The sequence below is a fragment of the Gymnoscopelus microlampas genome, assembly GCF_963454915.1.
Source record: "Gymnoscopelus microlampas genome assembly, chromosome: 5".
NCBI classification, from domain to species: Eukaryota; Metazoa; Chordata; class Actinopteri; order Myctophiformes; family Myctophidae; genus Gymnoscopelus; species Gymnoscopelus microlampas.
In genome coordinates, this window is record NC_139942.1 from 22128695 (window position 1) to 22155852 (window position 27158).

At 41.1% G+C, this 27158-nt stretch overlaps 1 protein-coding gene across 2 annotated transcripts; it reads left to right on the forward strand.

Moving 5' to 3' along the window:
- Positions 1–577: 577 nt before the first annotated feature.
- On the forward strand, positions 578–26827 carry pask (PAS domain containing serine/threonine kinase). 2 transcript variants are annotated; one of them, XM_084057176.1, is made up of 22 exons: positions 578–662; positions 5453–5646; positions 6056–6270; positions 6967–7137; positions 7663–7800; positions 8095–8229; positions 8545–8719; positions 9702–9883; positions 11025–11121; positions 11237–11338; positions 11955–12135; positions 13869–14056; positions 14702–14825; positions 15147–15682; positions 16062–16192; positions 18789–18956; positions 19078–19203; positions 19594–19728; positions 21587–21786; positions 22577–22710; positions 23146–23304; positions 25966–26827. In XM_084057176.1, exons 2-22 carry the CDS (start codon positions 5457–5459, stop codon positions 26136–26138), a joined length of 3660 nt encoding a protein of 1219 aa, XP_083913302.1. In that variant the 5' UTR covers positions 578–662; positions 5453–5456; the 3' UTR covers positions 26139–26827. The 2 variants fall into 2 exon arrangements, with proteins under 2 accessions (XP_083913302.1, XP_083913303.1); XM_084057177.1 differs by having other exon boundaries at positions 23146–23298.
- Positions 26828–27158: the final 331 nt, after the last annotated feature.

Here is a 27158-nt window from a genome sequence, read left to right on the forward strand (position 1 = left end):
AAAAATATTTGTATTAATTATTTTAAGCCAGGCTCCTGGTGAATCATGACCATAAAACATTTGATTCTGCGATGAAAATAATTATATTTGATTATATATACTATAAACTATATTTAAAAATACCCTTTGTTTTGCGGTTTTCAAATATATTTCTTTCTCAGAATCAAATGTTTTATGGTCATGATTCACCAGGAGCCTGGATGGCTTAGGTTCCAGGCTTAAAATAATTAATATAAATATTTTTTGAAATCTCTATGGGAAAAATAAATGGGCTTTTGATTTGTGCCAACACAAAAAGTTATTATATATTTATAAATTGTAAATTCATATTATTATTATTATTATTATTATTATATAGAGAAAGCTATAGAGTATAGACACTGATTGTTATTGTGGCATAATAACATTCAAGTTTCCACTCTTCTTGACTCCAGATTGAACGTCATTCTGTACGTCATCATAAGATAACCGTTCATTGGACAATTTACAGGAAACTCCTCAAAACCCGACTCATTGATTGGCTCCTGTTGCTTCCTGAAGGTTTTTGACCCGCGCTTGAAACCCGCGGTGTTGCTGCTGCTGCTGCTGCTGCTGCAGGACGAACGTAAATGATCTTTGTTTACTGTTGAAAAGAAGACGTCAGACCTGTTATTGATCTTTCGGTAAGTCAACTATATATCGGTCTGGTTGAATGGTTCGCATCATCTTCTGCCTCCTATTCTATCATTTAAACATATAGTAACTATAACAACACAGCCTGTTGCTGGAGAGACGTCAAACAAACATGGAGCGTCGAGACGGTGGATGGCAAATAAACTAGGTCTGTGAGCCGTAGTGATAGATATTTCGGCTATTTGAAAATAGCCGATCCACAAGCTCAGATCTGCTATTTTCAAAAGATTTTTATACATGTTGAAAACTTGTGAAATGGGACATTCTGCATATTTGAGTACTGTATTACTTTTAAGTATATTTTGATACCAATACTTTTGTACTTTTTTATTCAAGTACATTTTAAATTCCGTACTTTTACACGGAGTATTTCTACATTGCGGTATTGATAGTTTTACTTAAGTAAAAAATGTGAGTACTTTTACCACCACTGACGTAAAGTTATATGCATGCAAACAACCCATAAATCAAGACGGAATCCTGCAGGGGACTAAGGGAGAGATGGCGTTTATGAGCTTGAGGCAGTACTAGTTCTTGGCAACCAGTAGCCTAGGTGATTGTGTGTACCCATTGGTTCTCTTCTCAAACGTCAAGGACGGACCCCCACACTAATGTATTTGGCCGCGGACCCCCATGTAGAATTATTTTGATTTAGAAGATTTGTGTTGTTAAAATGTTTAAAAAATATTAAAATAGTTCCCACATTAGTTCAATATCTTTGTATTCATATTTTTAATAGGGAATACCAAATACAGTGGGACCCTTATTTTTAACTATGAGTGGGACAGGTCGACGTAGTGCGACTATGCGTGCAAAGTTTCACTGCAATCAGACGCTGTGTAATAATACCTTAAACTGTATAAGTTCTAGTCTTGCACAAGGTGTGCTTGATCGTATTCTGTGTATTGCTTCCTCCCACCCACTGGTCTGTAAAATCTGTGGGCTGTGATCCCAGCTCCTCTTCCCAAGCTGCACAGGCTTTAACCACAGGGTGATGGTCAAAGGTCATAAGCTTGTCATATATTTTCGAAATGAGTGATTGTTGATGGGGTTTAAAAGTCAGAAAGTCCTCCCAACAGACAGCGAAATTGAAACAGGCTCGCACCACTGGGTTCACTGTTAACGTGGACGGGTTGAGTGGTAGTGATAGATAGATACTTTATTTGTCCTTGCGGAAATTAATACAAAATACATACAAGCTAGAAAAGGCCACCAGTCATGATTCAAGAGGCATCACATTACATTTTATGCACAGAACTGAGATGGGGCCTGTTTGTTCAGGAGTCCTAGCTTGTAGGGACAAATGATCTTGAAGCCCTAGCCTGCAACATTGGCACTGTGTACCGTCGTTCTGATGGTAAAGTGGTATTGACTGTATAACGGGTGCGTTCTATCCCTAGCAATAGCTCTCCCCTTCCTAAGTACCCGGGTCTCATACATTGCAGCCATACTCTCATGTCGTACCCCAGCTATCTTGCTGGATACATTGATGATTTTATGGAATTTGTTCTTATTAACCAATGATAATGAGCCATACCAGGAAACAAAACAGAAAGTCAGTGCACTCTCCACGAAGGCTCGATGGAAGAGTACCATTACACTTTTTTCCACGTCATACTGTCTCAGTCTGCGCATAAAATGCAGCCTCTGCTGACCTTTCTTATAGATGACATCAGTGTTGGAATTCCATGTCAGCTTGGAATCAATTGTTGTACCCAAATACTTGTATTCCTCAACAGCCCTCCACCCCATCCCCATCAATGACTATTTGCTGGTGTGCATCATGAGCACTAGTCCTAAAATCAAATATAACCTCCTTAGTTTTCTTAATATTCAACTGAAGGAAGTTACTCTTGCACCAACCAGCAAACAGAGAATGATGAGATAAGCTACCGAAGAACAGTGGATGACCACTGTTCTTCGGTAGCTTATCTCATCATTCTCAATCAGACCAACAATAGCTGTGTTGTCGGCAAATTTAACAATACAGGTGTTATCTGAGTCACTCCTACAGTCGCTTGTGTACAGAGTGAACAATACCTGTGAGATCACGCTCCTTTGCGGAGCCCCTGTGTTGGTTGTACTGTAATAGGGAGAGATATTGCTTTATTCACCCTGACATGTTGTACCCGATCAGTCAGGAAGGACTCCACCCATCCTATCCTAGTGGGGATGTGAGTAGTAGTGACATTAGGGAGGATGAGGTACATGGCTGTGCCTCCAACCTGCACCATAATGACTGTGGGGAGTGGAGCCAGTAAGTTAGTTTGTGAATTTGAGCTGACTTGTGGTAAAACAGAAAATTTGGGAACGCAAGACCGCCATTCAATTTGAACTCTTGAAGTAGGGCTGAACGATTTTGGGAAAAAATCGAATTGCGATTTTTCTGACCGATATTGCGATTGCGATTTGATTGCGATTTTTTAATAAAAAATAAAATAAAAAAAATCATAAAAAATTGTTTAAAGTCAAGCTTCAGTTTAGTATTCACTGTGTACGTTTAAAAAGTAATTGGAAGTAATGGAACATTACCAAATGGCATACCATTTATTTACTGTTCTAGATTCTAATAAATAAGGATGCGAACTAAAAGATATGAATTGCTTCATTGCTTCCAACATGTATCTTCCAAGTACTTTTTTCCCCATTTATATATTCAAACATTTAGCTGGAATAGAAATAGCTTATTTTTGTAAACAACCCAACATTGAACTTGTTAAGTCATTAACGTATGGCTCAAGAAGAGAAGCTTTTTCTGAAATGAAGTTCAATAAATAAAAATAAAAATAAAATTAAACAAATAATTACCATTTTGTGTAAACAATTCACAGCAGTGAAATAAGTAGGTCTTTCACTTATGGCTCCAGAAGCATATTTACTGATATCCAGCATTTAGTTTATGTAGATTAACATTCAACTAAAATGTAACACTTTTTTGTCTCACAAGCCAAAGTCCTCTCCTACTGTACATTGTATTACTACTACTCCTTGGAAGTGAAAAACTCAGAATACATAACGCAGTGGTGGAAAGTAACCAAGTACATTTACTTAAGTACTGTACTTAAGTACAATTTTGAGGTATTTATACTTCACTTGAGTATTTCTAATTTCCAATACTTTAACTCCTACTCCACTACATCTCAGAGGCAAATATTGTACTTTTACTCCACTACAATTATTTGAGAACTTTAGTGACTAGTTACTTTGCAGATATAAATTATAATATTATAAAACCTACATTAACCACTTTAGCCCTATTTTATACATAGGTAATTTGAAAATAGCCGATCTACAAGCTCACAACTCGCCGCGATGCGATGTGTTGTGAGCTTGTAGATCTGCTATTTTCAAACATAAGTACTTTTGGTACTTTAAGTACATTTTGATACCAATACTTTTGTAGGCCTGCCCTCTCGCTCCCTGTAGAGAGAGGCAGCCACTCTGGAGAGAAGGAGACAAGTCCCGCGGGTGCTCTGGGATTAATATTAATATTAAAATTATTTATTATGATAAAATAAAAAATAAAAAAATCGCAGCCTTTGCGATTAGCTAATCGCGTGGTTTCAAATCGCGATTTCGGTTTGAAAACGATTAATCGTTCAGCCTTATCTTGAAGTAATGATTTTCTCGCCCTGGGTGCCTTCCCATCCCATATGAAGTTAGAAACTATTTGGTCTATTGATTTGAAAAATTGTTAGGCCAGAACAAAGGGATACATTGAAAAATAAAAGATCTGGGCAAAGTGTTCATTTTTACCACATAAATTCTACATATCAGTGACAGAGGCATTAGCCTCGGAATCCCACCCTTTTTTTTTGTTTCAAAAGAAAAAAGCCTGGGCGAACGGTGCAGGAACGATGGTCTTAGGACCTTGTTAACTCCTAACCAACCAGAGTGCAGAGGGGCGTCGCTCTAAATTTGGTGACGTCAGCCTGCTCCGTGCACAGACCGGGGGTGGGGGGGGGGCGGGGACATAGATTGGTGAAGCAATCGGAGGACGCGGCTGCTCCGGGCGCCTGGGTTTGGATCCGCCCTTCGAGACCATGGATTGCTCTCGTTCTCTCAGTCTACAGAGGCATTGACTTCCACCTTTTGTAGGTCTGACTTAGCCTGGGATCAAAAAAATGTTTGGGTTTCTGATCCGGTCTGGACAGAAATAACTACGTCATCAGGCGGCTGGAACCCACGACCGGAACCTCCGGTGCCGTGCACCTCCACAATGATTCCCCAAGTTTAAAATTGGGTTTAAATTGGTATAATCGTTTCGTTTGGTATAATAATGGTTTGGTATGTTCATCTTATATTCTAACTCGTAGCGAGACTAAACTAATTGATTCGCATTATGTGGGGAACAAAAACAATGCGACGCCAACTGGAACCCACCACCGGAACATGATAGTTTTTTTTATTTTTCACACGGCTCAGTTTAGAAGGAATACCAGGCTTTCCTACGCCGTGGAAAGTCTGCTGAGGTTAGGTCTAACTTAACTCAAGTGTTCAAGGTGTGAAGTTGGCAGAGAGATCTACTATTTTCAAATAGCCGATGTATATTATTAACCTAATTTTTCTGGGGACCCCTGGAACCTAGGACCCCTGCCCTGGGTGTCCTTGGACCCCACTTTGAGAACCACCTGACTCAAATTTCTCAATAGGGACTAGGGAGTCCACCTCAAACCACTTAAAATAAGATTACAGCATTAACTTATAATAGTATACAGTAGCTATATCTATCGCATGCATCATGCATTCTTTTTCATCAGTTGTAATTATTATGTTGCAGCACAATGTCTCATTTTGGAGCAGTGGCCAGGTGGCGGATGGACGGTAGAGACACAGTTTGTGTGGTCCATGACCTCTCCTCCCAATTCCTTCCTGAAGATGACTTTGACCTGAATAAATCCTATCCCTGCGCTCGACGTCCAGTCCACAGGAAAAACCCGCTGGCGTTGGGATCTTATTCTGGCTTCATAGCAGGTCAGTGTAAAGTTTTACGGTCAGTATAACACAGCCTGGTCATTTTGTCCCAAAAAAAACAGCACAAGTTAACTGCATGCTGCACAGTAGAATCCTGTGTTTAATTTAACTCTTGAGTGTCCAGTGTCACAAATGTAAACAAATGGACCCTTACATCCATTTGCTTATATTTGTACACTCTAGGACCCCCAGTTTGGTATATTTACTCTCAGAGTTACATCCTCATAAGGGTCCATTTGGTTCCTCCTAACTATCAATAATTTTGCTGGGGACCCCTGGAAGCCCTTCAAGGACCCCACTGCTCTAGGATAGTGTACAAATGGCTAAATCAACACTGAGGATATTACTGTGTGGATTGAGGTACTCTCAGGTAGCTTAAACAAAGCATGCCACCAAATTGTCTCAATAGGTGACTATTTGGACACATACAGTTCCGTAGCGGCACGAAACATCCAAATGTCCAGCCTCCATCCAGCCTCACACACTGCATCCCTGCCTCGGCCGCCCACCCCGTCAGAGATGGAGGAAAGCCTGTTCAGCCAGCTAACCTCTGGAAATGTTGCACTCCCATCTGTGCTCAACCCAAAAAAGGCTATCCTGACTTTAGACCTTGAAACCCAAGAGGTAATGTATGTGTGCTTGCATACAGGGCTGCACTGTGCTGTTATTCAGTCAGTCAACTCATAGTCTCGCGTGGCCAGACTGTTGCCTCCCACAATTTTCAAATGTTTCCGGTCATACAGTCTGGGACTCGGAAGCTCTGATCATGATTAGAATATAAACCGGATATGAAGCCTCCTCCCCACTTCCGTTTCGTCTTTACAGTCGCGCAAATTTATCCTAATATAAATACAAATCATCTAAGTATATTTAGCTTGCTGCTTAGCAGAAATGGAAATAAAATAATAAAATGTAAAGATATTTTAAAATATATTTTCGTGAACGGAAGTGCCAGCTTCCTCTATTGGATTTTGGGAGTTGTTGTTCCAGACTCTGTATAGCATTCAGAGATTGTGGAATAGTTGTCTGGCTACGCGAGACTAGTCAACTCATGACATGCACTATTGTTGTACTGTAACTATAGAACCTCCATAAGGAAACACACTGTCAATTATCATACCTATTCTTCATGTATAAAAAAAAAATCCTTATCTATGATTTTCTTGTTTTTATTTTTAGTTTGTTAATCAGTATTATTGTTGCAGAACCAACTTTTTGCTGCTTGTACCTGTATGACAAACAAGCCCCTGTTGATTCTTGAATTAGTACAGTTATCAGTGTTTTTCTCCTGAAAATGTGTATTTATTTATTTTTTCACAGATCGTGGATGCTAATGAGCAGGCCTGCAAACTGTTTGAGTGCTCTGCTGATGAGTTGTTTGGAAAAACACTGCCCTTTGTTCTGAAGAAAACCAACCAGTTCCCGGAAGAATCTTTGGCAGAAGAGTGCCTGCAGCCAGACGGGACGATTGTACATGTGTCTGGAAAAGTGGTATGATTCTTTTCTTTTTTTAATGTTTCGCAGTTCATTGAGCTCTTAGGTTTCTCCCCCAAATTAATCATTTAGATATCACTAAACACTTTTATATTCAGATGTGTACATCTCAGTCACTGAATATAAATGGTGTCCATACATGTTGGTGAATGAATGAATAATTCATTTTCATGTCTGGCTGGCCACTCCCAACACTGCCCATGATGGGATAATTCAGACACATTTTAACCACTTGAACCCTAGCGTCCCTATTCTGGAGGTGAACATTCGACAAAAAAGCAGATCTACAAGCTCACAACTCGACGCGTTGTGAGCTTGTAGGCTATTTTCAGGAAAGAGATTTGTTGTGGGAAGTTGTTGAGGGAAATATTAATGGACCTAGTATAGAGCCCTGGGGGACAGAAAGCATTTTCTATTGCGCCATTACACTGACACAAAAAATCGAATAAAGGATACAAAACAACAACAGATGCCAAAAAAGAATGGAGAGTGAGAGTGTTTGTTGTTCCATGTTTCCTGTAGCTGGATGCTGTGACTCTGTCTGGAGAGATGCCAGTGTCAGTTTGGAACTGCAAGCCATCACAGAATGGGGCCCAACACTGCCTTGTCCTGATAGAACACGTGGAGAGAGTATCAACTTATGTCTCCTTTTCACAAGATGTAAGTACACAGCGTTATAGCAGTGATTCAACCTTTTTTTTATTTCAAGGAACCCCAGTTTGATATGCATTAGTCCACGGTCCCCCATTTATGTTTATTTTACTGATGAAATTGATCTAATTGTGGTGATGACGTTGGTCTCATATGTCATTTTAATCTCTATCAAAATGTCTTAAATGTAACTTGGTGGAAAATGCACATGTGGTCACCCTGCACAATATTTAGCGAAATAATTGCAAGATATGTTTATCCCGCAGATATATTGTAACCCAAGCTGACTTCTGTTGTTTCCAGGGAGGTATTCTCACCTGCGACACCGCGTTTGCCAATCTCCATGGATACCTTCATGCTGGGGAGTTAAAAGGAGTTTCTATTATGGAGCTAATGCCCTCCTTACAAATCCACCTTCACAGCCACGCCTTGCCCAAAGTAAGCACACCTCATACTCATAAGCATCAAGCCTTCCCTATGTTCCCCCTAACCTCATTCCCAATTTTATCTCCATCTCACAAGGACATAAAGCCTGGAAAATAGCTAACTGCTAAAATTGTTTAAGGAAGTACAGGGCCACGTGTTGTTCAGCCTACTTATCGGAACTTCCTGTAGCACTGAACTACCGGTTAAGCAGTGTCATCAGTAGTTGTTCCCCTATTCAGGTTTCTGATATTCTCCTAAAACAGACTTTCAAGCTTAATTAAGTATGTTTTCACTGTTTGCCTCCAACTCTAATGTCCCTCCTACTAGATGCTACGGATTCAGAAAGTGCACAGTCAAGGAAGAGGAGGTACCTTGAACCCCCTGTGTATCAAACTACAGGGGGCAGTAGTTTGTGGGAGGTCTCAGCAGCAGGTGAACAACGGGACTAGCTGCTCATACTTAGATGAGACTCCTGTGTTAGATGAGACTCCTATGTCCTCTGGTAAGATAAGATAATGTTGTATTTTCAAAGCCTGCAAAACATTATAATACAGTATGTTCAATCATGTTATTCTGAAGAAATGGGTATATTAGATGCCGCAATAACGTTTTTATTTTGTACGCCGATGCCAATCGCCTATGGTACACTGCTGATAGCAATGTTTTTTTGTTTTTGTTATACCATCAGCTATAGCAGTATTATAGGCCTAACAGTTTTCAATTAAATACATTTCATCCAACAAATTGAGTTGTGTTTAAAACATCCACATTTTATTTTTTTCTTCCACAATATTTACTTGGATCATTATGGAAACAAAACTATGTACGTGCGTCCTAAGTAGCGCAACAGGATTTGGCGAGATGGATAGGTAGTTACCACAATCTAAAGGCTGATTAGTAGCCTATTATATCCGTAGATTCAGTTTCCACTTACATGTTCATCTATCAACTTGACTCCCAGAGTGAAACCATAGGTTATCTGTTTTCTTTTATTTGTCCTTCAATAGGTTGGCTTACGTTATCATTATGTTAACAAGCTCACATGGCATGAGTTTTATTGCTACAGTACAATGACCAGAGAGTGTTTGTGAGAGAGATAATTTAGTAAAAATCTGACTGGAAACCATTATCGGAATTCTCCGATCTCATATACAGAATATCTGCCGATTGCGATCAATTCAATTGAGGCACCCCTAGAGTGTTATATAAAGCAAATTTCTAGTTGCTGCTAAAGCCATCGTTGGCGAAGGCTCTTATCTGCAGAAGTTGGCATGAATCAATAATTGTGCAAGTAGCTAGATTTTTTTTAGTGTTTCGAGCTTTGTGACCCAATAGCTTCTGTATATTAAAGTAATGATTTTGCAATGTCATCATGTCAAGTCACTGCGGGAAATTCCACACCCGTCAGACTTTGTAAGAGCAAAATGGCCACTGTGTGAATATGTTAAATCCACTACACGTGTGTGTTTGTGTGTGTCCCTTAGAAGTCAAAGAGGACAGCGTTCTGCTCTCTTCAGGCTCTGCTCTGGTGTATTCGGGTACAGTGTGGGTTTATGCTCCTCTGTGCGGCCTCCTTGTCCTCCACCCTGACGGCTCTATTCGCAGCGTTCACGACCACTTGGCCCTCAGCCTGTTTGGCTACAGCAAGGAGGAGCTGCTGGGAAAGGTTAGCTGCGAGCCAAATTTTTTTTCATTGACGCAATTTGGAACGTTTCACAGGCTATGAGCCACTTGGCTCATACCTCCTGAAGTGTCTAACAGGCTCTCACCGTTGCCATAGCCACAGGACGCTTGTCAGTGAGCTGCTGTGTTGAATATAGTAAATGCCCAGAGCCATAGTAGGGCTGAGGAATTAACCAAAAATATATCAAAACCGATATTTAGAACCAATAATCAAGAAGCAAGTTTTTATAAAAATGTCTTGTATATCAACGGGAACATGAAAAAGTTCTAATATTGTTTATAATTGATTAGTCTGATTAACCCTGTATTATACTTTGTGCAATGGTGGCGTACACAAAAGGCGAACATATTTTCACTTTCTTTTCCCAAAATAATTGTTCATTAATCTTAATCGAGGCAAAAGTTTTAAATAATCATGATATGGTTTTGAAATCATATCGCCCAGCCCTAAGCCATGGCTTACCTTACATAGTATAAACTAGGCTTTAGCTTTTCAGGATACAGGTTAGCACAGTGGTTCTCAAACTTTTCATGTCAAAGGACCCCTAAAATGATTCCCCATATGAAAATATTTTGTGCCATGGACGGTCGGGACCCCAAAATAGCAGATGTACAAGCTCGCAGTGTGACGCGCTGTGAGCTTGTAGATCTGCTATTTTTGAATAGCCAACGTATAAATGGATAAAGTGGTTAAAATGATTGCGATGCAGTATTAGCAACTTTTGCTGCAGAGCCCCTGGAACCCCCCCAAGGACCCCTGGGGGTCCCTGGACCCCACTTTGAGAACCACTGGGTTAGCTTGTTGAGTGTCTGTTGTCTCGACCTGAATTGCATTTATCCACAGTTATGACGTATCACTTTAGAACCGCTCAATGGAAATGGAGCTGGTGGATAAAGGTATTATGTCATTCTGTCGAATAAATAATGATGTGGCAACTTTTCCTTTTCCCGATGGTTGTAGCGTGTCTCTGTAGCTACACAGTACACACTCATGAAGCGCATCCAGTCAGTTGAGGCATGGCCAAGGAAACATGCCTAATTCTGATATTTTGTGCAGCATTTGATAAGTCCACTTAAAATTTGCTTCTCAGCTGGAATCATAAATACTCTGCTTGTGTCCTCAGTCAGTCACTTTCCTGATGCCTGGTTTTTATACAACGATGAATGACTTGGAAAGAAGTGGCAGTAACCTTCCCTCTCCTGGGTTGGAGGGCATTACAGGTCAGTATGTTTCATATTGGGCATTCTGCTAGTGTTTCATTGTTGGAACTGCTTTGATTTGTAAGTTATTTAGTCTGAAAGAGAAAAGGTAGTACTGACTGGATTACTTTCTCAGACCCCTGCAGATTTCCAGGTGGGCCTGACACGGCTGCTGGAAGCCCCATCAGCCATCCCTGTCACACACTCCCAGAGAGAGACAAGCCCCAGGATAGGAGAGGTCTGCTTACATTTTATAGTTTCTTCCTCAGAAAACAAGTATTGGTATAATGTGTCTACTTCTGAATTCAGTCCTGCTAGTGCTGGGGAAAATGTATTGTGTTGTCTCCAATCTGATAAATTCAGTGAGATAAAAATGTACACGCTTGTCTGTCTGTATGTATATGGAGCTACAATGTCAAATTGTTGCATGGGGGAAATTCAATTTTCAGCTTCACCCAGCTGAGTGCTTCTCAAATGAGCGTGGAGGGGAGGGGCAGGGGTTAGGAGTTAAGTGCCTTGCTCGGGGACACCTCAACACATTGCTGGGGCCGGGAATTGAACCAGGGACCCCTTCTGCTTCCCAGGTGGGCTGTCTACCCATAGCTATGGCCGCCCAAATAAATCCTGGACAGTAGCGAGACATAATCAACCCACGGATATCGTGATGTTGTTTTTAAAGTATATTGCCACGGTAGTACAAATTTACATTAAATGTTTTTACCTGGAAAGTATAATCGGAACTAGTACAGCAATTTCTGATTTCAGGGTCATTATAGGATGTATTAGCCCTTTGTCCTTGTATATTTCTACTGTTTATGGGTTTGAACCTCTTTAAACATTCCTTTTTCCTCTAGATTTCCCAGAGTGTTCCTCACTGGTAGCTGGAGACATGGCCATGGTGCAGCAGGCAGGGCTGGACAGAACCTCTAAAGGACGAGGCAAGATCTTCACTGGAACCAGCTCCAGGCTAGAGATACAGAGCAGTGCTCCGTCCACGCTGTACCCACCCGCTGTAGCCTCCTCACCCGTGGCTATGTAAGTAGAGGTCATTATGTATCTACTACACTCTTATACATCTTGTTGTTAGTTGAGATGGGTCAGAGGCACCCGACCCGCTGGCCTAGCGGTCCGGGTGCGTACCACATATAGGCTCTAATGCAGCCTGACACCTGTCACTCCCCGTCTCTCTCCCCGTTTCCTGTCAATCTCCACTGTGTACTATAAATAAAGGCAGAAAACCCCAAAAAAATACGTGTAACATTTTTTATTTAATCTTGGATGGGCTATACTGCCATCCAAAGGCTAACTGCAGTACCTAATTTTAGGGTCGGCCTAATCCGCCAGGCCAAAGGCTGGGGACGGAGATTACGTGTTTTCGATTGCGTTTCCATATGTTTTCGCCCTGTCTGTGTGTGTGTGTGTGTGTCTGTCTCATGTACATCCCTAATGTTAACAATCACAATAAGAAAAAATACCTTTTTAGACATGGAATGTAGGAACAATTTTTTGTATAGTTTATACAAACCTCTAGTTCTATTAAACTCGTCTAGAGGATGGGGGGGCAGGCTGACCGACTGTGGACGTCGCAGACATAACATGCAGACTTGCAAGGCGCACCGTTGGTCCGATCCCCACCAAACGTGTGCCCCCAGGGGCCACATCAGGGGCCCCCGGAGGCCCCTGGATGCCACAGGCACTCTGTTGATCCAATCCACACCAAACTGGCCAGGGGCCACTTGTGTTACAGCAGTGCCCAACATTTCAAATGGCTGTAACCCTGTTACCATTACTTTGATCAGCGCAATATTATAGGACTGGATTTGAAAATCTAGTATTAATATAAGGGCAAAACCATAATGTGACCAAATGCTTTGCTTGATGAGTAAAAGCTCAAAATAAAGAACTGGGTCTATTATGGGGATGCTAATGATTCATCAACGATTGATTAGTCACTGTTAAAAATGTGTTCAATTAAAGATATATTAACCTGTAGTGCTGGGGTCGGCAAGTATGGCCCCTGGGCAAATTTTTCGAAGCCATTAGATGGTAGGCCAGAACATAATCAAAGGATTATTTAAGAAAATAATGAATAAAAAATGTTGCTGGTGTCATGATTAGGTCCATTCTGGGGTGTGTGGGTGAATAGTTAAAAGTTAGGCGATATGCAGTCAGGAACTCCCAGGACCTGCAGGTCTGGAACTTGCGATCGATCACCTTTTGTAAGACATGCATGTGATGGACGGAAGAGGACTGGGAGATGCAAAGACTGGATCAAAATAACTCAAGAAATGAAACAAGACAGGGATAGGCCTATAAAAAAATGTTTTACACATAAATCAGTACCTGGACCGACCTTGTGGCGGAGCTTAACTCATAATAATAATAATTATTTGACATACTTTAATTCTCTAAACAATTCATCTCAGTGGGGTGGTGCCCAGACTGAACTGGTCTAGCGGAATCCCTTGGCTGGATGTTGATGTGTTAGGGGCTATACTGTACCTTACATGCAGTGAGGACAAAGCAGTTGGTTGTGCTGTATGCACTTCTAAGCTCATAGTACTTGTTTACATAACTTGTCAAACCAACCCTTATAAAGTGCCATATTATTGGCTGTGTGAATTTCCATTATCACAATAATAATAATATTTCCCACAGTTTATCTGTGAATAATATATCGGTAGCCTATATGTATGCATCAAAGAAGAAGTTAACATCTGTTAAGTGACATGTTTTGAAAGTATGGTAATCTTATTTTATTGTTCCAGGGCTGATGACACTACAGAGCTAGTGGAGGGAGCAGGCCACATGTCTACCTGGCAGCTGGAAGATGGAGACTCCACCCAGGCCCTCTTACAGACTTTCTTCCTGGTAGAGCCACCAGAGGGAGATTTCCTCTGCCTGAACACCGCTAATCCTCCAGAACAGGCTCAGAGAAATGGTCACCCTCTTCCAGGTATGACAAGGTTGTAAGGTTTTCCAGATACACCTATATAGGAATTGCCGCAAGTATAGTTAAGCACTTTAAATAGACTAGTGTGTGTGTGTGACTGATATTATTCCAATTAATTTAACAAACTGTATTCAAAAGCATGTTTATTAAAACAATTGGGTTATTGTCAATATAAAATAATTTAAACAAAATTGCCAAAATCGCCAGTCTTGTCTAGTGATCTCTGAAGGCCTTTCAGGGAGATTGTATCCACTATCCCCCAAACCCCAACACACTTAATTTTACATCCCAGCATTTGCATTCTGCTTCCATTCAACATAAAATGTTGCTAAGCAGAAGATTACGCAACCCATTGAGGAAGATACTATCATTATTAATAAATACATAAAATAATAACTTAAGAGACATTTAAAAAAAATGCCAACATCTTTTTCTGTATTATGTTCTGTTAAAATTCATATAGACTCATATTGGACAACTTATACGCAGGTATCAATATACTGTATCTGTGATAGGCCAATATCAGCCAGCCGATGTATTGTTTGGGCCCTTTTCCAGAAAATCTGGGCTCGAGTCTCCTGGTCTTCAAAAGGAGTTAAAGATCAGTCTGTATTATGAAACCATCTGGAGTGTTTTGTTGTCCTTCAGACCAGGCTGGACATGGCCAGGCTAGGCCGGGTGGTACATCTTCCTGTCCCGGCAAAGACGAGCACAGAGCCGACCTCTCTGTCCTCCAGGTCTCCAGCTTTGAGGTCATCTCCATGGAGAGCAGGTGAGTAAGATGCTGAGATAAATACGTGTGTGCAGGACATTTGGTTCAACTAGTTGGCCGTGGTGTGGTTCTTGGCATCTTGTCCCTCTTCAGTGTAGGGCTGCAGCTATCGATAATTTCTTTAGCGACTATTTCTATCAGTTAATTTTTTGATTGATTGAATAATATATATATATTTATTTTTTTTACACATTTTTACAATTAAGCCTTATTTTATACTTTGTTGCACAACAGTTTGAAAGCTAATTAACTAATTAACTCTTGCACCCCTACTTCAGTGTTCCCCAGTATAATCTGTATACAACCGGACTGTTCTCCCAGGTCTTCCTCAGGCTTTTGTGAGAAGTTTGCCGGGCACGGCCGGGACGACTCCGCCAGCTGCTTCCTGGACCTCAACACCGATGGCGACCTGGTGACCCGAGCCATGGCAGACCTGGACCTGAGTGGCAGTGTGGAGCTGCAGAACGGCGCTGGAGGAGCGGAGGCCAGCGATGGCGGCGAACGCTCTCTGGCGTCCTGCAACACGACGGAGCTGCTGCGCACCCCCTCCCCGTACCCGGTCTATTCCGTCCAGGAGGCAGAGCCTGTCCGGAACGCTCCGGCAGAAACCACAAGCGTTCCGTTACAGGAACAAGAGGGGGAGAAGGGACAGTGGGGAGCTATCTCGTCAATTCACATTGGGCAGCTCAACGAGATGCCGTGCGCGCCGACAGACGCCGTCGAGCAGGTTCTGACAGAAGCTCCTGCCACGTCCACTCCAAAGAAACAAAAGGGGAACACCTCGTCATTGGAGGATAAGCGGATTCTGGAGGGCCAATATGATGGAAATGCATACCACAGGGATGGCACCAGAATAGGTCTGTTCTACAGCAGCAGTCAGTAACTGTCAATGATATTGTCTGATGAACATGACATGATTAAGGCTGCAACAGCTAATCGAACTAATTGATCAATAATTAAAGAAAATAATGGATGGATTAATTGATCAATAATTAAAGAAAATAATGGATGGATTAATATTCTATCTATCCCTATTTTGGGAATGTCATAGGCCGAAAAGTTTAACAATCTCAAAAATAGTGAAAATAACCGATCTACAAGTTCACAGCTTGAGCTTGTACATCTGTTTATTTTGCGACACCATTAAGAAGATAATTGATAGTTGCAGCCCTAGATTTGATTAGATTTGTATATGTCATTTTTTTTCTGACCTCTTGTATCATGTGCGGTCTTTAGACGTGCTGTGTGACGTACTCCGGGCCGACCTCCTTGACGGCACTGCTGCGTTCTGTGTATGGTTGAGCAGGCCTGGCCAGAGCCTGGTGCAGACCTCTCTGCATGATGTATCCGGGGCAAGTCTAGGAGAGGTTGGTGGTGGGCATCAAGTCATGGAAACAAGATGAGAGCATATTTCCTTATCGCTTTAACCCTTTTTACGGCGTGGCTCTGCTAGAAGGAGCGTCTGTCTGTATGTCTGATGTTATCCGACACAAGATTCCCTTCTTGGGAACTTTGATGAGACCCTCTGTGCAACAGGTAATCCATCTATGTCCATACTCTTTACCGCTATTACTACAGGGCATGATGGGCCTCATGACAACATTTGATGAGATTGCTACAGCCACATATCCCGTTTTTATACATGTTTCATGGTTCCCCCCCTTTCAATCTTAAAACAATACTACACCCGTAAATAGGATTGTCTTTAGATACCACAATTTACTGATTTTTTCTTTTGGATTAGTTGTTGGTTGTCTCATAAAATATTATGAAACAAGTATATTTTCAACTCATAGGAGGTATTTGTGGTCAAGGTAACCGGTGAGGTTTATACACAAGCTACACAATATTGTTTTACAGTATAACCAGGAGAACAATGAATAATGGAGAAAATCCATTGTGACAGAATAGAACACTATTCAGACTTCTCTTTAAATGCAGAAAAAAATATTTAAAATGTATTTAAAATATTTATTTAAGGGGTTTGCGATACAGAGTAAAGATCAGACAGTATAATAGTCATTACAAATGAAAAGTAATATCCCTACCAGTCTGATTCTTGATAACATAATATCATTTTAAATAGGTGGATAAAGGGTTTGCAAGCCCTTCTCGACCTTGACAGCCTCCTGCTATTCAGGCCTGAATAGTCTGATAGAGCTGGTGGTTCCATTAATCTTTTTCAAAGGAGGTTTGGCCGACTTTGGGTCATTTACTCCTGATGGAGCACATATTCTTAAACTGTTGACAAGCTATACTTTATGTGAATATTGCCAGACAGCTATTCAAGCCAAAAGACGGAAGATGCCACAATTTTCAGCTGATTCTGAACCTGAAAATATCCTAAGTATGACACAATAAGTCATACTCATGAATATTACCAGAGACGCACGGCTATTCAAGCTAAAAGATGGACAATGCCAGAAATTTGAGCTGAACCTGCAAGTATTCTAAGTATGGCAGTAGATGTCTCCTGACTCTCCTCGCAAAGACTCATCCTCCTTGGGGCAGGAGTGCCCCGTCCCTCCTTGGGGTTGGAATCCTCTCACGCACCTGTTGTGCAGCACTTGTATTACCCCTGATGACCTTGTCAAAAGTAATTCCTTCTACCTATCACCTGCCTCTTAATCATCCTCACTAACCATTACATCATCTCAAAACGGCTTTCTGCCCCCAGTCTCTTGACCTCCAAGTCACTGGGTCAAATGTGAAGTTGGGTCAAGTCACTGTGTCAAATGTGAAGTTGAAAATGTTCAAGGTTACTATGACGCAAACCCCATGGCCTTGCACCTGTCTATGGCCTTGAACCTTCAAAGCTTCAAACTTACACATGATCTCATTGTTAAAGGTTACAGTTAACTTTGATCTCGCTACTGCTGGGTGATGTCGGACACGACATGTTTTGAATTCCACAGCCTCTTCAGGCAGTTTGACTCTCTAACAATGTTTGGGAATCCCTACCATTGTTTGCAATAACACGGCTTCCCCAACAAAACTCAGCTTACACAGTTAACACCGTAGCTATGGTTAAACATTCAGATCTGACGGTTATCTGTTGTTTACTATTACAAATGGGAACATCTTATTAGTGCTTCTAACTTCAACTTAATTTAGTTTCAACTAGACATGCATTACATCTATAACTAGTGACAATACACATAACACAAACAATCAAAGCAGATCACAATAATACATCACATTAGTCATTGAATAGCTCAATTTATGTTTCACACACACAAGAATTAATAATGGTATACGAGAGAGCTATTCTAAACACTTATCAGCGTAACTCTGTGCTTCGCTTAACTCTGTCGACTCGTGTCTTCTTTACTTTCCCAGCTTCTCCTCTGGCTACCTCTGGCGTCCGATGTTTAGGCTGCAGTTATTTCTTCTCCTTCTACGTCACTCACAACTCCTTCCTCCTCATAGAGGCCTGCTTGAGGCCTGCCTTGATCTGTGACCTCACCTTGTTGCTCCACGGCATGTTATTGTATCCGAACATTTCCACTGTATCCATACGCCGACTGGTGAAAATAGCCGATCTACCAGCTTATGTAGAATTAATGTGCGAAAGTAGCCGATCTACAATCCAAGAAACCAACTTGGGAACAGGAGAGGTGCATAAATATCGCTGCTTGGCGAAACTGGATTTGATCTTGAAAACCGCTGAACCGATGAGTGCCACATTTCTTCAGTAGGCCACAGAAGTACCTCCACTAATTTCTTTTTCTCACGTTTTATCATTTGAAATATTTAATAATATCCAGTTATAATGGAAGTCAATGACGTTCTGATCAGGCTGAAACGCGAATTTGGAGTCATACATCATATGGATATGTCCTAGATGACTGATATCATAGATAACCGACATCACAGGTGGGCCCATGAAGTCCTTGATCCACATTGGAGCCACGCCATTCTAATTTAGATCCTGAGATTCACTTTTTGTCTTCTACTTTGTAGAGGATTGGTGAGTCCATTCATGGGGAGGCTCTCCGCTCAACCCTGGATCTGGACCAGTCCAGAGCCTGTGACGGCCAGTTTGAAGAAGAGTACCAGCCTCTGCAAGCAGTTGGTAAAGGAGCCTTTGGCTTCGTCTGGAAGGCATCGAGGCGCTGTGACGGACTAGAGGTAAAGACCGCAGATACAGTTTAGGGGTAAAGAGCTACTGTACCAGCTACTGAAAAATAACTTGAGTATGTGGAACATTTTTGTTACTTTGCTTCATGAGGACGATGTATCCCGTTTGTAGGTGGTGGTGAAGTTCATCAAGAAGGCCAGTATAGTTGATGACTGCTGGGTGGATGACCCCATGCTAGGACATGTGAGCCAAGAGATCGCTATACTGACGCGAGTACAGCACCACAACGTTGTCAAGGTAACCACTTGATGCTGTTCCAAATAGGAGTTACCGTATTGAATTCACAACAGTTTTTCATAAATGAGCGTTGCCTGTTGTCTATGTACTAATATTATGCATGTGCATTGTTATCTTGTTGACAAGTGTGTTGTGTAATCCAGTGGCTTGGAGCCCAATACAAATTTCCCTTGTGGTACAATAAATGATATCTTATCTTAGTCTTATCAACGTCCTTTCTCTCAGTACACGATCTGTGATCACACTCAAATGCTCTGTGATCGCATCTGGCAGACTGGCACATCTTTACAAATGCAATAAGAAACCCACATGCTGAAAAATAAAGAGAATTCTGATTGTCATTGGATTTAAGTTTTTTGCTCGCATACATGCATGTCTCCATGTCACCAGGTGCTGGAGGTGTTTGAGAATGGCAACTACTTCCAGATGGTGATGGAGAAACACGGAGACGGTCTGGACCTCTTTGAGTTCATAGACAAGCAGCCAAGGCTAGATGAGCCCCTGGCCAGCTACATCTTCAGACAGGTACTAGGAGATGTTGACCAAAGTCCCATATCATGTGTTCAAATCCAGCTCATGCCCTTTCTGATCCCTCTATCATGTCTCTGGAGTTCCCACGGGTTGTGGAACTCTGGAATGTCAATTTTTAAAAGTCTATTCCAGATAGGTTAAATTGACTAATTTAGTCAATGTGTTGTCCAAGTCATGGAATATCAAGGATTTAATCAAGTTTTTTAATTTGACAGCTATTCACCAAAACTAAAAATATTTGTTCATGTCTCACACAAAAAAATCCAAGTGTCAATGCATTGAGATTTCTGCTGAATGTTACCTTCGTATGCTATAGAGCACCGAAGTCTGATGTAATTTACGCATCCTACCTAGGTCAATTATTTTTCCCCCCATTCCGAATTCCCATAGATGTGTTTTAATATCGCATCATATAAGAACTGTGTTCCAAAAATAAACAAATGAGCATGGCGGTTTGACCCGTATGGCTATGAAGCATCAACTGACGACGAGCAAATGCTAACTTTAACTTTAGAAAATGACCCAATGTTGTTCTCCATAGAGAAATTACTTCTGTGACCCAGGGGATGAGTGACGTCAGGACTTCAGTCTCTATATGTAGGGCTGGGTGATATGGACATGATATGGACATAATATAATAATTAAGTGGGTAAACACAATTAATGGAACAGCTAGAACAGTCATAAGTTCAGAAAATGACATCAATTGTGACTTTACTATAATGCAACCATTAAAACCAGGAATAGCAAACACCTATGCCATAAAACAATATTACGATATCCAAGATCTCTGACGATATCTAGCCTTATATCACAATGTTGATATAATATTAATTGCCCAGCCCTATTTAAAGGGTAAGGTCCAACATGACTATTTTAAGGTGTACGAGTAGCATTCTGCCACGTGTCACCTGTAAAAACAACTTTGTAAAGAGCTGTGTTTACAAGAGATATCATTCCCATAACCCAAAGGGACAGCCCCACGTTTCCAAAGGATTTGCACAAAACCTGGTGGAAAGGTTGGTCCTGGCCAAGGAAGAACTCACAGTGCATGGCTTGTCACAAAAATGCACATACCTATTTATCAAACATAATACCTTGAAAAAAGGTTTATCATGGGCCCTGGGAAAATTCCTGGTCATTGCCATGCAAATAGCAATGTGAAATACTAATACTCGTCTCTGTATTGGCGAGTACTCAGACATGGAAAAAGTGGGAGGCCTGGGAGCACAGGTTACAAGGGTCTAGGTTTTGTAGTTGTGTCTGTGGAGGGGAGCCTTTCGGAGCCACACAAAAAGTGTCAGGTTGCATACAATGATGCTTTGCGGTTGCTGCTGAGGGTACAAAGATGGCACAGCACCAGGCAGCTGTTTGTTAACTTGGGGGTGCCTACCTGTCAAGCTCTTTTAAGAAACTGAATGTACAAATGCATGTGTCGTTTAGAAGAGTCTGAGAACTGTGTTATTGTGATATAATCAACCCTGGGAAGAGTTCTAATCGGTTCTCTTCCATGATGTGGAGACATTGGCGCAACAGCCTGTGAGAATTATTTGGACTGGCTTTAGGTTGGACTGATTATTATTTTATTTTTTTATTGTTTGTATTTTTGTCATTTAGTATGTGATATGGACCTTGAGTCTGCAATAAAGATAGAATTGAATTGTCAAGCTTGCTGCTTGTTTAAAGTCTAGATCTGCCACAGCCCAAGTTGTTGTGCAATGTTGTATTTATTAGGTCAATATGTAGATTTGCAGTCAAGGAAATAGTATGGAGTGTTCCATTTGATCAAGTGTCTTTTTTTTAATGCATACATTTCTTTTATTCATCTCATGATTGTTTATTCCCTCTGTCAGGTGGTGGCTGCTGTGTTCCACCTGAGGAACAGGAACATCCTTCACAGGGACATTAAAGATGAGAACATCATCATTGACAAGTGCTTCCACATCCAGCTGATAGATTTTGGCTCTGCTGCCCTGCTAGCTCCAGGGAAGCTGTTCCACAACTTCTGTGGCACGCTAGAGTACTGCTCCCCGGAGGTGCTGCGAGGAAACCCGTGCGTGTACACACACACACACACACACACACACAGACAGACACAGACACACACACACACGATACACCCAGTTCATTAACCACTTTGTCCTTGGCATCGCTATTTTGGACATCTGGCATTATAGGTGAAAGGTCTCAAAAAAGCGTAACCAATTTCAACCTGTGAGTGCCTAGATTGGCTGTTTTCACTACTTCTTTTTTTTCACAAAGTATAAAATGGCTTGAATGGTATGTTTTTTCATACATCTGTGTACATACATCTCCTTTGCATAACCAGTTTTTAAATCGAATGCATTTTCAAATGAAACCCATTTGACTTGTTGTTTAGTTTTTTTCTCACTACTACACACTGCAACACAATAATGAGGCAATAATTCGAAATTTATGAAGGAAGGATGAGCTGTTTGTCTCTGTTTGCTCTGATAGGCAAGTGGTTCCCCTAAACCGTTTATTCATTTCATGCTCAATGCTTTGGATATTAAAATCAAATTTACAGAGCTTATACTGAACATTGTACTGTATTTCTTTTCATTTTTTTTCATTGGTACTATAAACAAGAGCCATGGGACTTGCAGATGCTAGATATGTGCAGTAATGTAAGAATTGCCAGTAATATTCAATATTTATGTCGTATGGAGGATGTCTATGATGCTGAATAGTTAAACAAACAATATGTCTGATGTGTTGAATTATTTAACCGAAAGAACTGTGCTTATCTTTCAAGCACTATTGTACATTTGATCATTTGCGTATTTCACCCATTAGTTGTTTGCATTTCTCCTCCTGTGTAGCTACGAGGGTCCACAGCTGGAGATGTGGTCTCTGGGGGTGTTGCTGTTCACACTACTGTTCAGTGAGAACCCCTTCTGTGGCGTGCAAGAGATCCTGGTAGCCAAAATGAAGCCCCCGTTCCCTGTGTCTGCAGGTACAAATTCTACTAAATAAATAACCACTTTGGTAGGAAAACATGAAGCTTACAAATTCTACTAAATAAATAACCACTTTGGTAGGAAAACATGAAGCTTTTTCTGTCACTGTGGATGTTAATGTGTGGTTGTTATTTCATATTTGTGTGTCCTACGCTGTGTTCAAGCTGGGCTCCAGGGAACTTTTTAGAACCTGAGGAGGGGATAAGAACGTGTTGTAGTGTTTTCTGTCCTCATTTCAGTACAGGCATAGCAGCAGCATGCTAATATACACTAAACAGTATATGGTAGGGGCCCACTTCAGACACGAGTGCCCACTGCTCAGTAGTCTAGTAACAAAGTGGTGCTTGTGGGTATTGTATAGTGTAACTACTTAAGGCATACAAATGTTTTTCTAACTACTCTGTATTTTCTGCCATTCTCTGTTCTCCCAGAGTTGAATATTGTGTTGTCGGGCCTGATGGAGGCCAACCCCAGCCAGAGGATGACTCTGGATCAGCTGCTGCTTCAGTCCTGGATCAGCCAGCCTATCTCCCTGGCAGAGTACAGCTGGAACGAGGTGGTTCGTGACAGACGGAGCCACGTTGGTGTTGGTGAGTACTACAGTCAAAAGCAAGTAAAGTGGTTGCACAAACAAGGATTAATTACTAAACCAGTTTAAATCACATTTTTTTATGTTAATCTTGTTGCGCAACATTTTAAGCATGCATTAAATCTAACCTAAATTAAATTTAAACCTGGGTGTAATTTAGATTTATATTTCACAAGAACTGAAGATAGGATCAAACATCAAAGTAAGAGGAATTTTGCTGTTCCAACTATGCAATAACTACTGGTAGTCATGTATCTTTTTATCCTCAATTACTGCTTTGTATTGGGCCATGAACTCGAGCATTAAATGCTTCTCAAATAATTTAAAGTCTGAATTTCTCTGTCTCATCTCTCTAGACATAAAATTCAAACTGATACATAATAAAGAAACTATCTACCTTACAATTGGAATCTACAGTCATGCGCAGTCATGCGCCAGAATGTTTGTCTGTCTGTATGTAAGTTGCATCAGCACTGCGCATGCTCACCAAGATCGCCGGGCCGCCCGACGGATTCAGAGTGTTATGTCACACGGAATTGAATAGCTTAGCACTTCCGGTCGTTCCTTCACAATAAAGGTTGCAATCGATTGAACATAGCCGATCTACAAGCTCTCAATGCGTCGCGATACACACAACCGCCGAAGGGGGCCGCCATGTTCCAGGGGGGTCCCCGGGGGTCCCAACACTCACAGGGGGTCGGCGGACCACCAAGTAAAAAATAAATATTAACATTTTTCCCCAAAATGTTTTTTTTTTTTTTCTTTTGGACAGTTTTACTCCGGCGATTTCGGCTGGGCCCCGCTGATTTCCGCTGGGCCCCGTGCGCGGCTGGGGTTGAGGGGGGCGTAGCCCCCGAAACTCTAGTTTTAAACAATTATCCTCAATCAAGTATGCTCGGGACAAAAAATAATAATGAATTCATCATTAATCCAAGGTTTGTTCATTCAAGTTTTAAAACTAAATTGAGAAGCCATTACAATTAAACTTGCATCAACAAATCTTAGCTTAGCCCTAAACTCTATTTAATTTCATCCTTGTTGGTGCAACGCACCCATATACTCTAATAATGGCATCTGTCCAATCTATCCTGTCCAATCTATAGCTATCGTTGCTAAGATATTAAGTGTGCAGTTGAATGATGTGGTGGAGGTGCTTGTGTGCATTTTCAAATGTGGCGATGGTCTATGCCTCATTTGGCTAAATGGAAATGGTGAGCATTATAAAATAAATACTTCACCAATGAGAACAAAAATGCTTCACAAGAATGATGATGGCATAACTAAAATAAATATATTTTACTTGCGTAGATTTTCAGCTATCAACTTTACTGCTCAAAAGTTACACTTGCTCTTTCATTTACCTGGCATTTTGGGCATCCATGGCGCGAACTGCCTATTCCCATATTGTTTATGCAAGGGGGCAGGGCTGGCGGTGCTGGGAGAGAGTCAGCGCACTGAAGTCAAGGCACAGACTACTGTGTTGTTGACGGACAACGGATGCACGCTTATGAGAAACAACAAAAATAATAATAATAATGCATTAGCGCAAGATGAGGATAAAGGAAACATTCAGTCTAAATGTCCAGCTTGCTAATTCTCGCCTACTACTACTACTTTTGTATTTGAAACTTTAAATTTCTCTAAATATTATAAACTTTCAGGACAGCCTAAGTACGAATATCATTTATGGCTACTATAGGCTACAGTGAAGTCGGACTGAATAATGACTTCACTGATGCACTGATAATATTTAGAGAAATGTAAAGTTTCTAATACAAAAGTAGTAGTAGTAGGTGAGAATTAGCAAGCTGGACATTTAGACCAGTGGCGTACCCACCATAGAGGCAGGGCAGGCAGCCGCCTGCCCAACTAAAATCTAGCCTCCCCTAGAAAATAAAGTAAAAGACTGAAAAACAGGCAGTGAAAAAAATCCAAAGAGAATAGTGGCCGTCGGACCTCGTCCATTCACGCGGGCAGGCAGGCAGCTAATCACTACCGTATCCAAACAGCAGAGCGACGTCGCCTATACTATAGTGATGCAAATGTTTGCCTTTATCTTCATGGGGTGCCAGGAGTGCCAGGTGTGGGGGTCTCTGGGCCATCACCTGTACTCACCAGGCATAAAAGGGGCTCTGAGTATGAGAGCAGCTTGAACCATTAAACTACTACATGAAGAGACCACTGCTGAATAATTGATTGATTGATTATACTTGCATATTGTTTTTATTAACGTTTTTCAGTTTTGTAGTCAGTGTTGCGTTGTTAACTTGTTTCCGCCGAGATTTTTTCCCCGAGTAGAGAAAAAAAATCTCGCCTGCCTTAAATGTAATTTCTGGGAACGCCACTGATTTAGACTGAATGTTTCCTTTATCCTCATCTTGCGTTAATGCACGCAACTGTTTTGTCATGTAATGTTTTATTTGTGTTGTTTGTTTCTCATAAGCATGCATCCTTGTCCGTCAACAACACAGTAGTCTGTGCCTTAGTGCCTTGACTTCAGTGCGCTGACTCTCTTCCAGCCCTGCCAGCCCCGCCCCCTTGCATGGGAATAGGCAGTTCGCATCCATGGCCATAGGCGGTGTTTCCTGGTGTCATGCTGTGGCAGCATGAGCTGTGTGTCAAATTTGTCGTTTCTCTGCTTAAAGCTTTTGCTTCTCAACAGTTTCACCACAGTACCAAGAGGTAAACACTAAAGGAAGCCTGGGGCAGGGCCTGTTTCCAGACGCCGGTGACGAGACTCTTCCTGACGATGATGATGAGCAAGACGAGGACGAGAAGAAGATGTCCATGGAGGCTCTCGAAACTGAGCTCCGGAAATACCTCTGTGACGACTGAAGTGACTGGAATTACAAAAACAGCAAATGTACATTCTGTGGTGACCGCATCCTCTCCTGGTTTCCCTTCAATGAATTTGCACTGAGTTTGTTTGTTTCGTCTATCCAACATTGAAGCCTGTCGTACGATGGTGTCACTCGCTGAAAATAGCCAATCGACAAGCTTGCATATATTCTTTTTGCTGTACAAAGAGTCTTGGCGAGATGATCAACATCAACAGGGAAAATCTGTCGTTTGTCATGCCAAAAATAGCAAGATTTACAAGCTTAACAATGCGTCGCATCGTGATTCATTGTGAGCTTGTAGATTTTCTATTTTCAGTGCACGACATCGTGCACTGAAAACAGCGATTGAAGACTACAGGACTTGTTGCCAAACGTAAAGATGAAGCTTAATGTACAGCATTGTATGTCCTTGGAATGTGTATTTATTGATTATCACTGAGGGCTGTACAATGATGCAAGAACATCTTGACCCAGCAGCATTGCTTTTCTTTTTTTGTCATGCTTTTTGAGTCAATATGTTAATCATTTTTTCTTTGTCTGAAGTTGACTTAACATACTTTTTAATCTTACATTTTTAATACAATGTGTTTTTGTTTTATTTGTGTTTATTAAAATTAGTCAAAGTTGAAAATATATTTACAATATTTTATCTATTTATTCTACTATACACAAATAAATATTTTATCACAAATTTAACTCAACCCTCTCGTTTCGATCTTGTCCCAGAGTTGACTCATATTTTTCCATTTCAAAAATATAACTTAAAAATGTAGACACCAGTAGTAGAATTAGGCATACTTTATAATGACAATAAGGCCCCAACATGATTTTTTGAGGGCACCTCACTAACACTTTGTGTTTGTGTTAGTGATGTTTTCCACTAAGAAGGATGTTCACATTTCTAGGAAATACAAATATTAGTTTCTTAACAAATTGAAAGGTAAGTGACTTATTTATGTTTTGGTGCCATTTTAAAAGTTTAAAGCATATTATGATTATCTCCATCAAGTTTTTT

Bases quoted from the DNA above. Each gene is read 5' to 3' on its own strand.
- pask (XM_084057176.1), top strand. From the start codon at position 5,457: ATGTCTCATTTTGGAGCAGTGGCCAGGTGGCGGATGGACGGTAGAGAC. The intron at 7,801-8,094 runs GTAAGTACACAG...TGTTGTTTCCAG, and splicing joins ATGTCTCCTTTTCACAAGAT to GGAGGTATTCTCACCTGCGA. The intron at 19,729-21,586 runs GTACTAGGAGAT...TCCCTCTGTCAG, and splicing joins CCAGCTACATCTTCAGACAG to GTGGTGGCTGCTGTGTTCCA.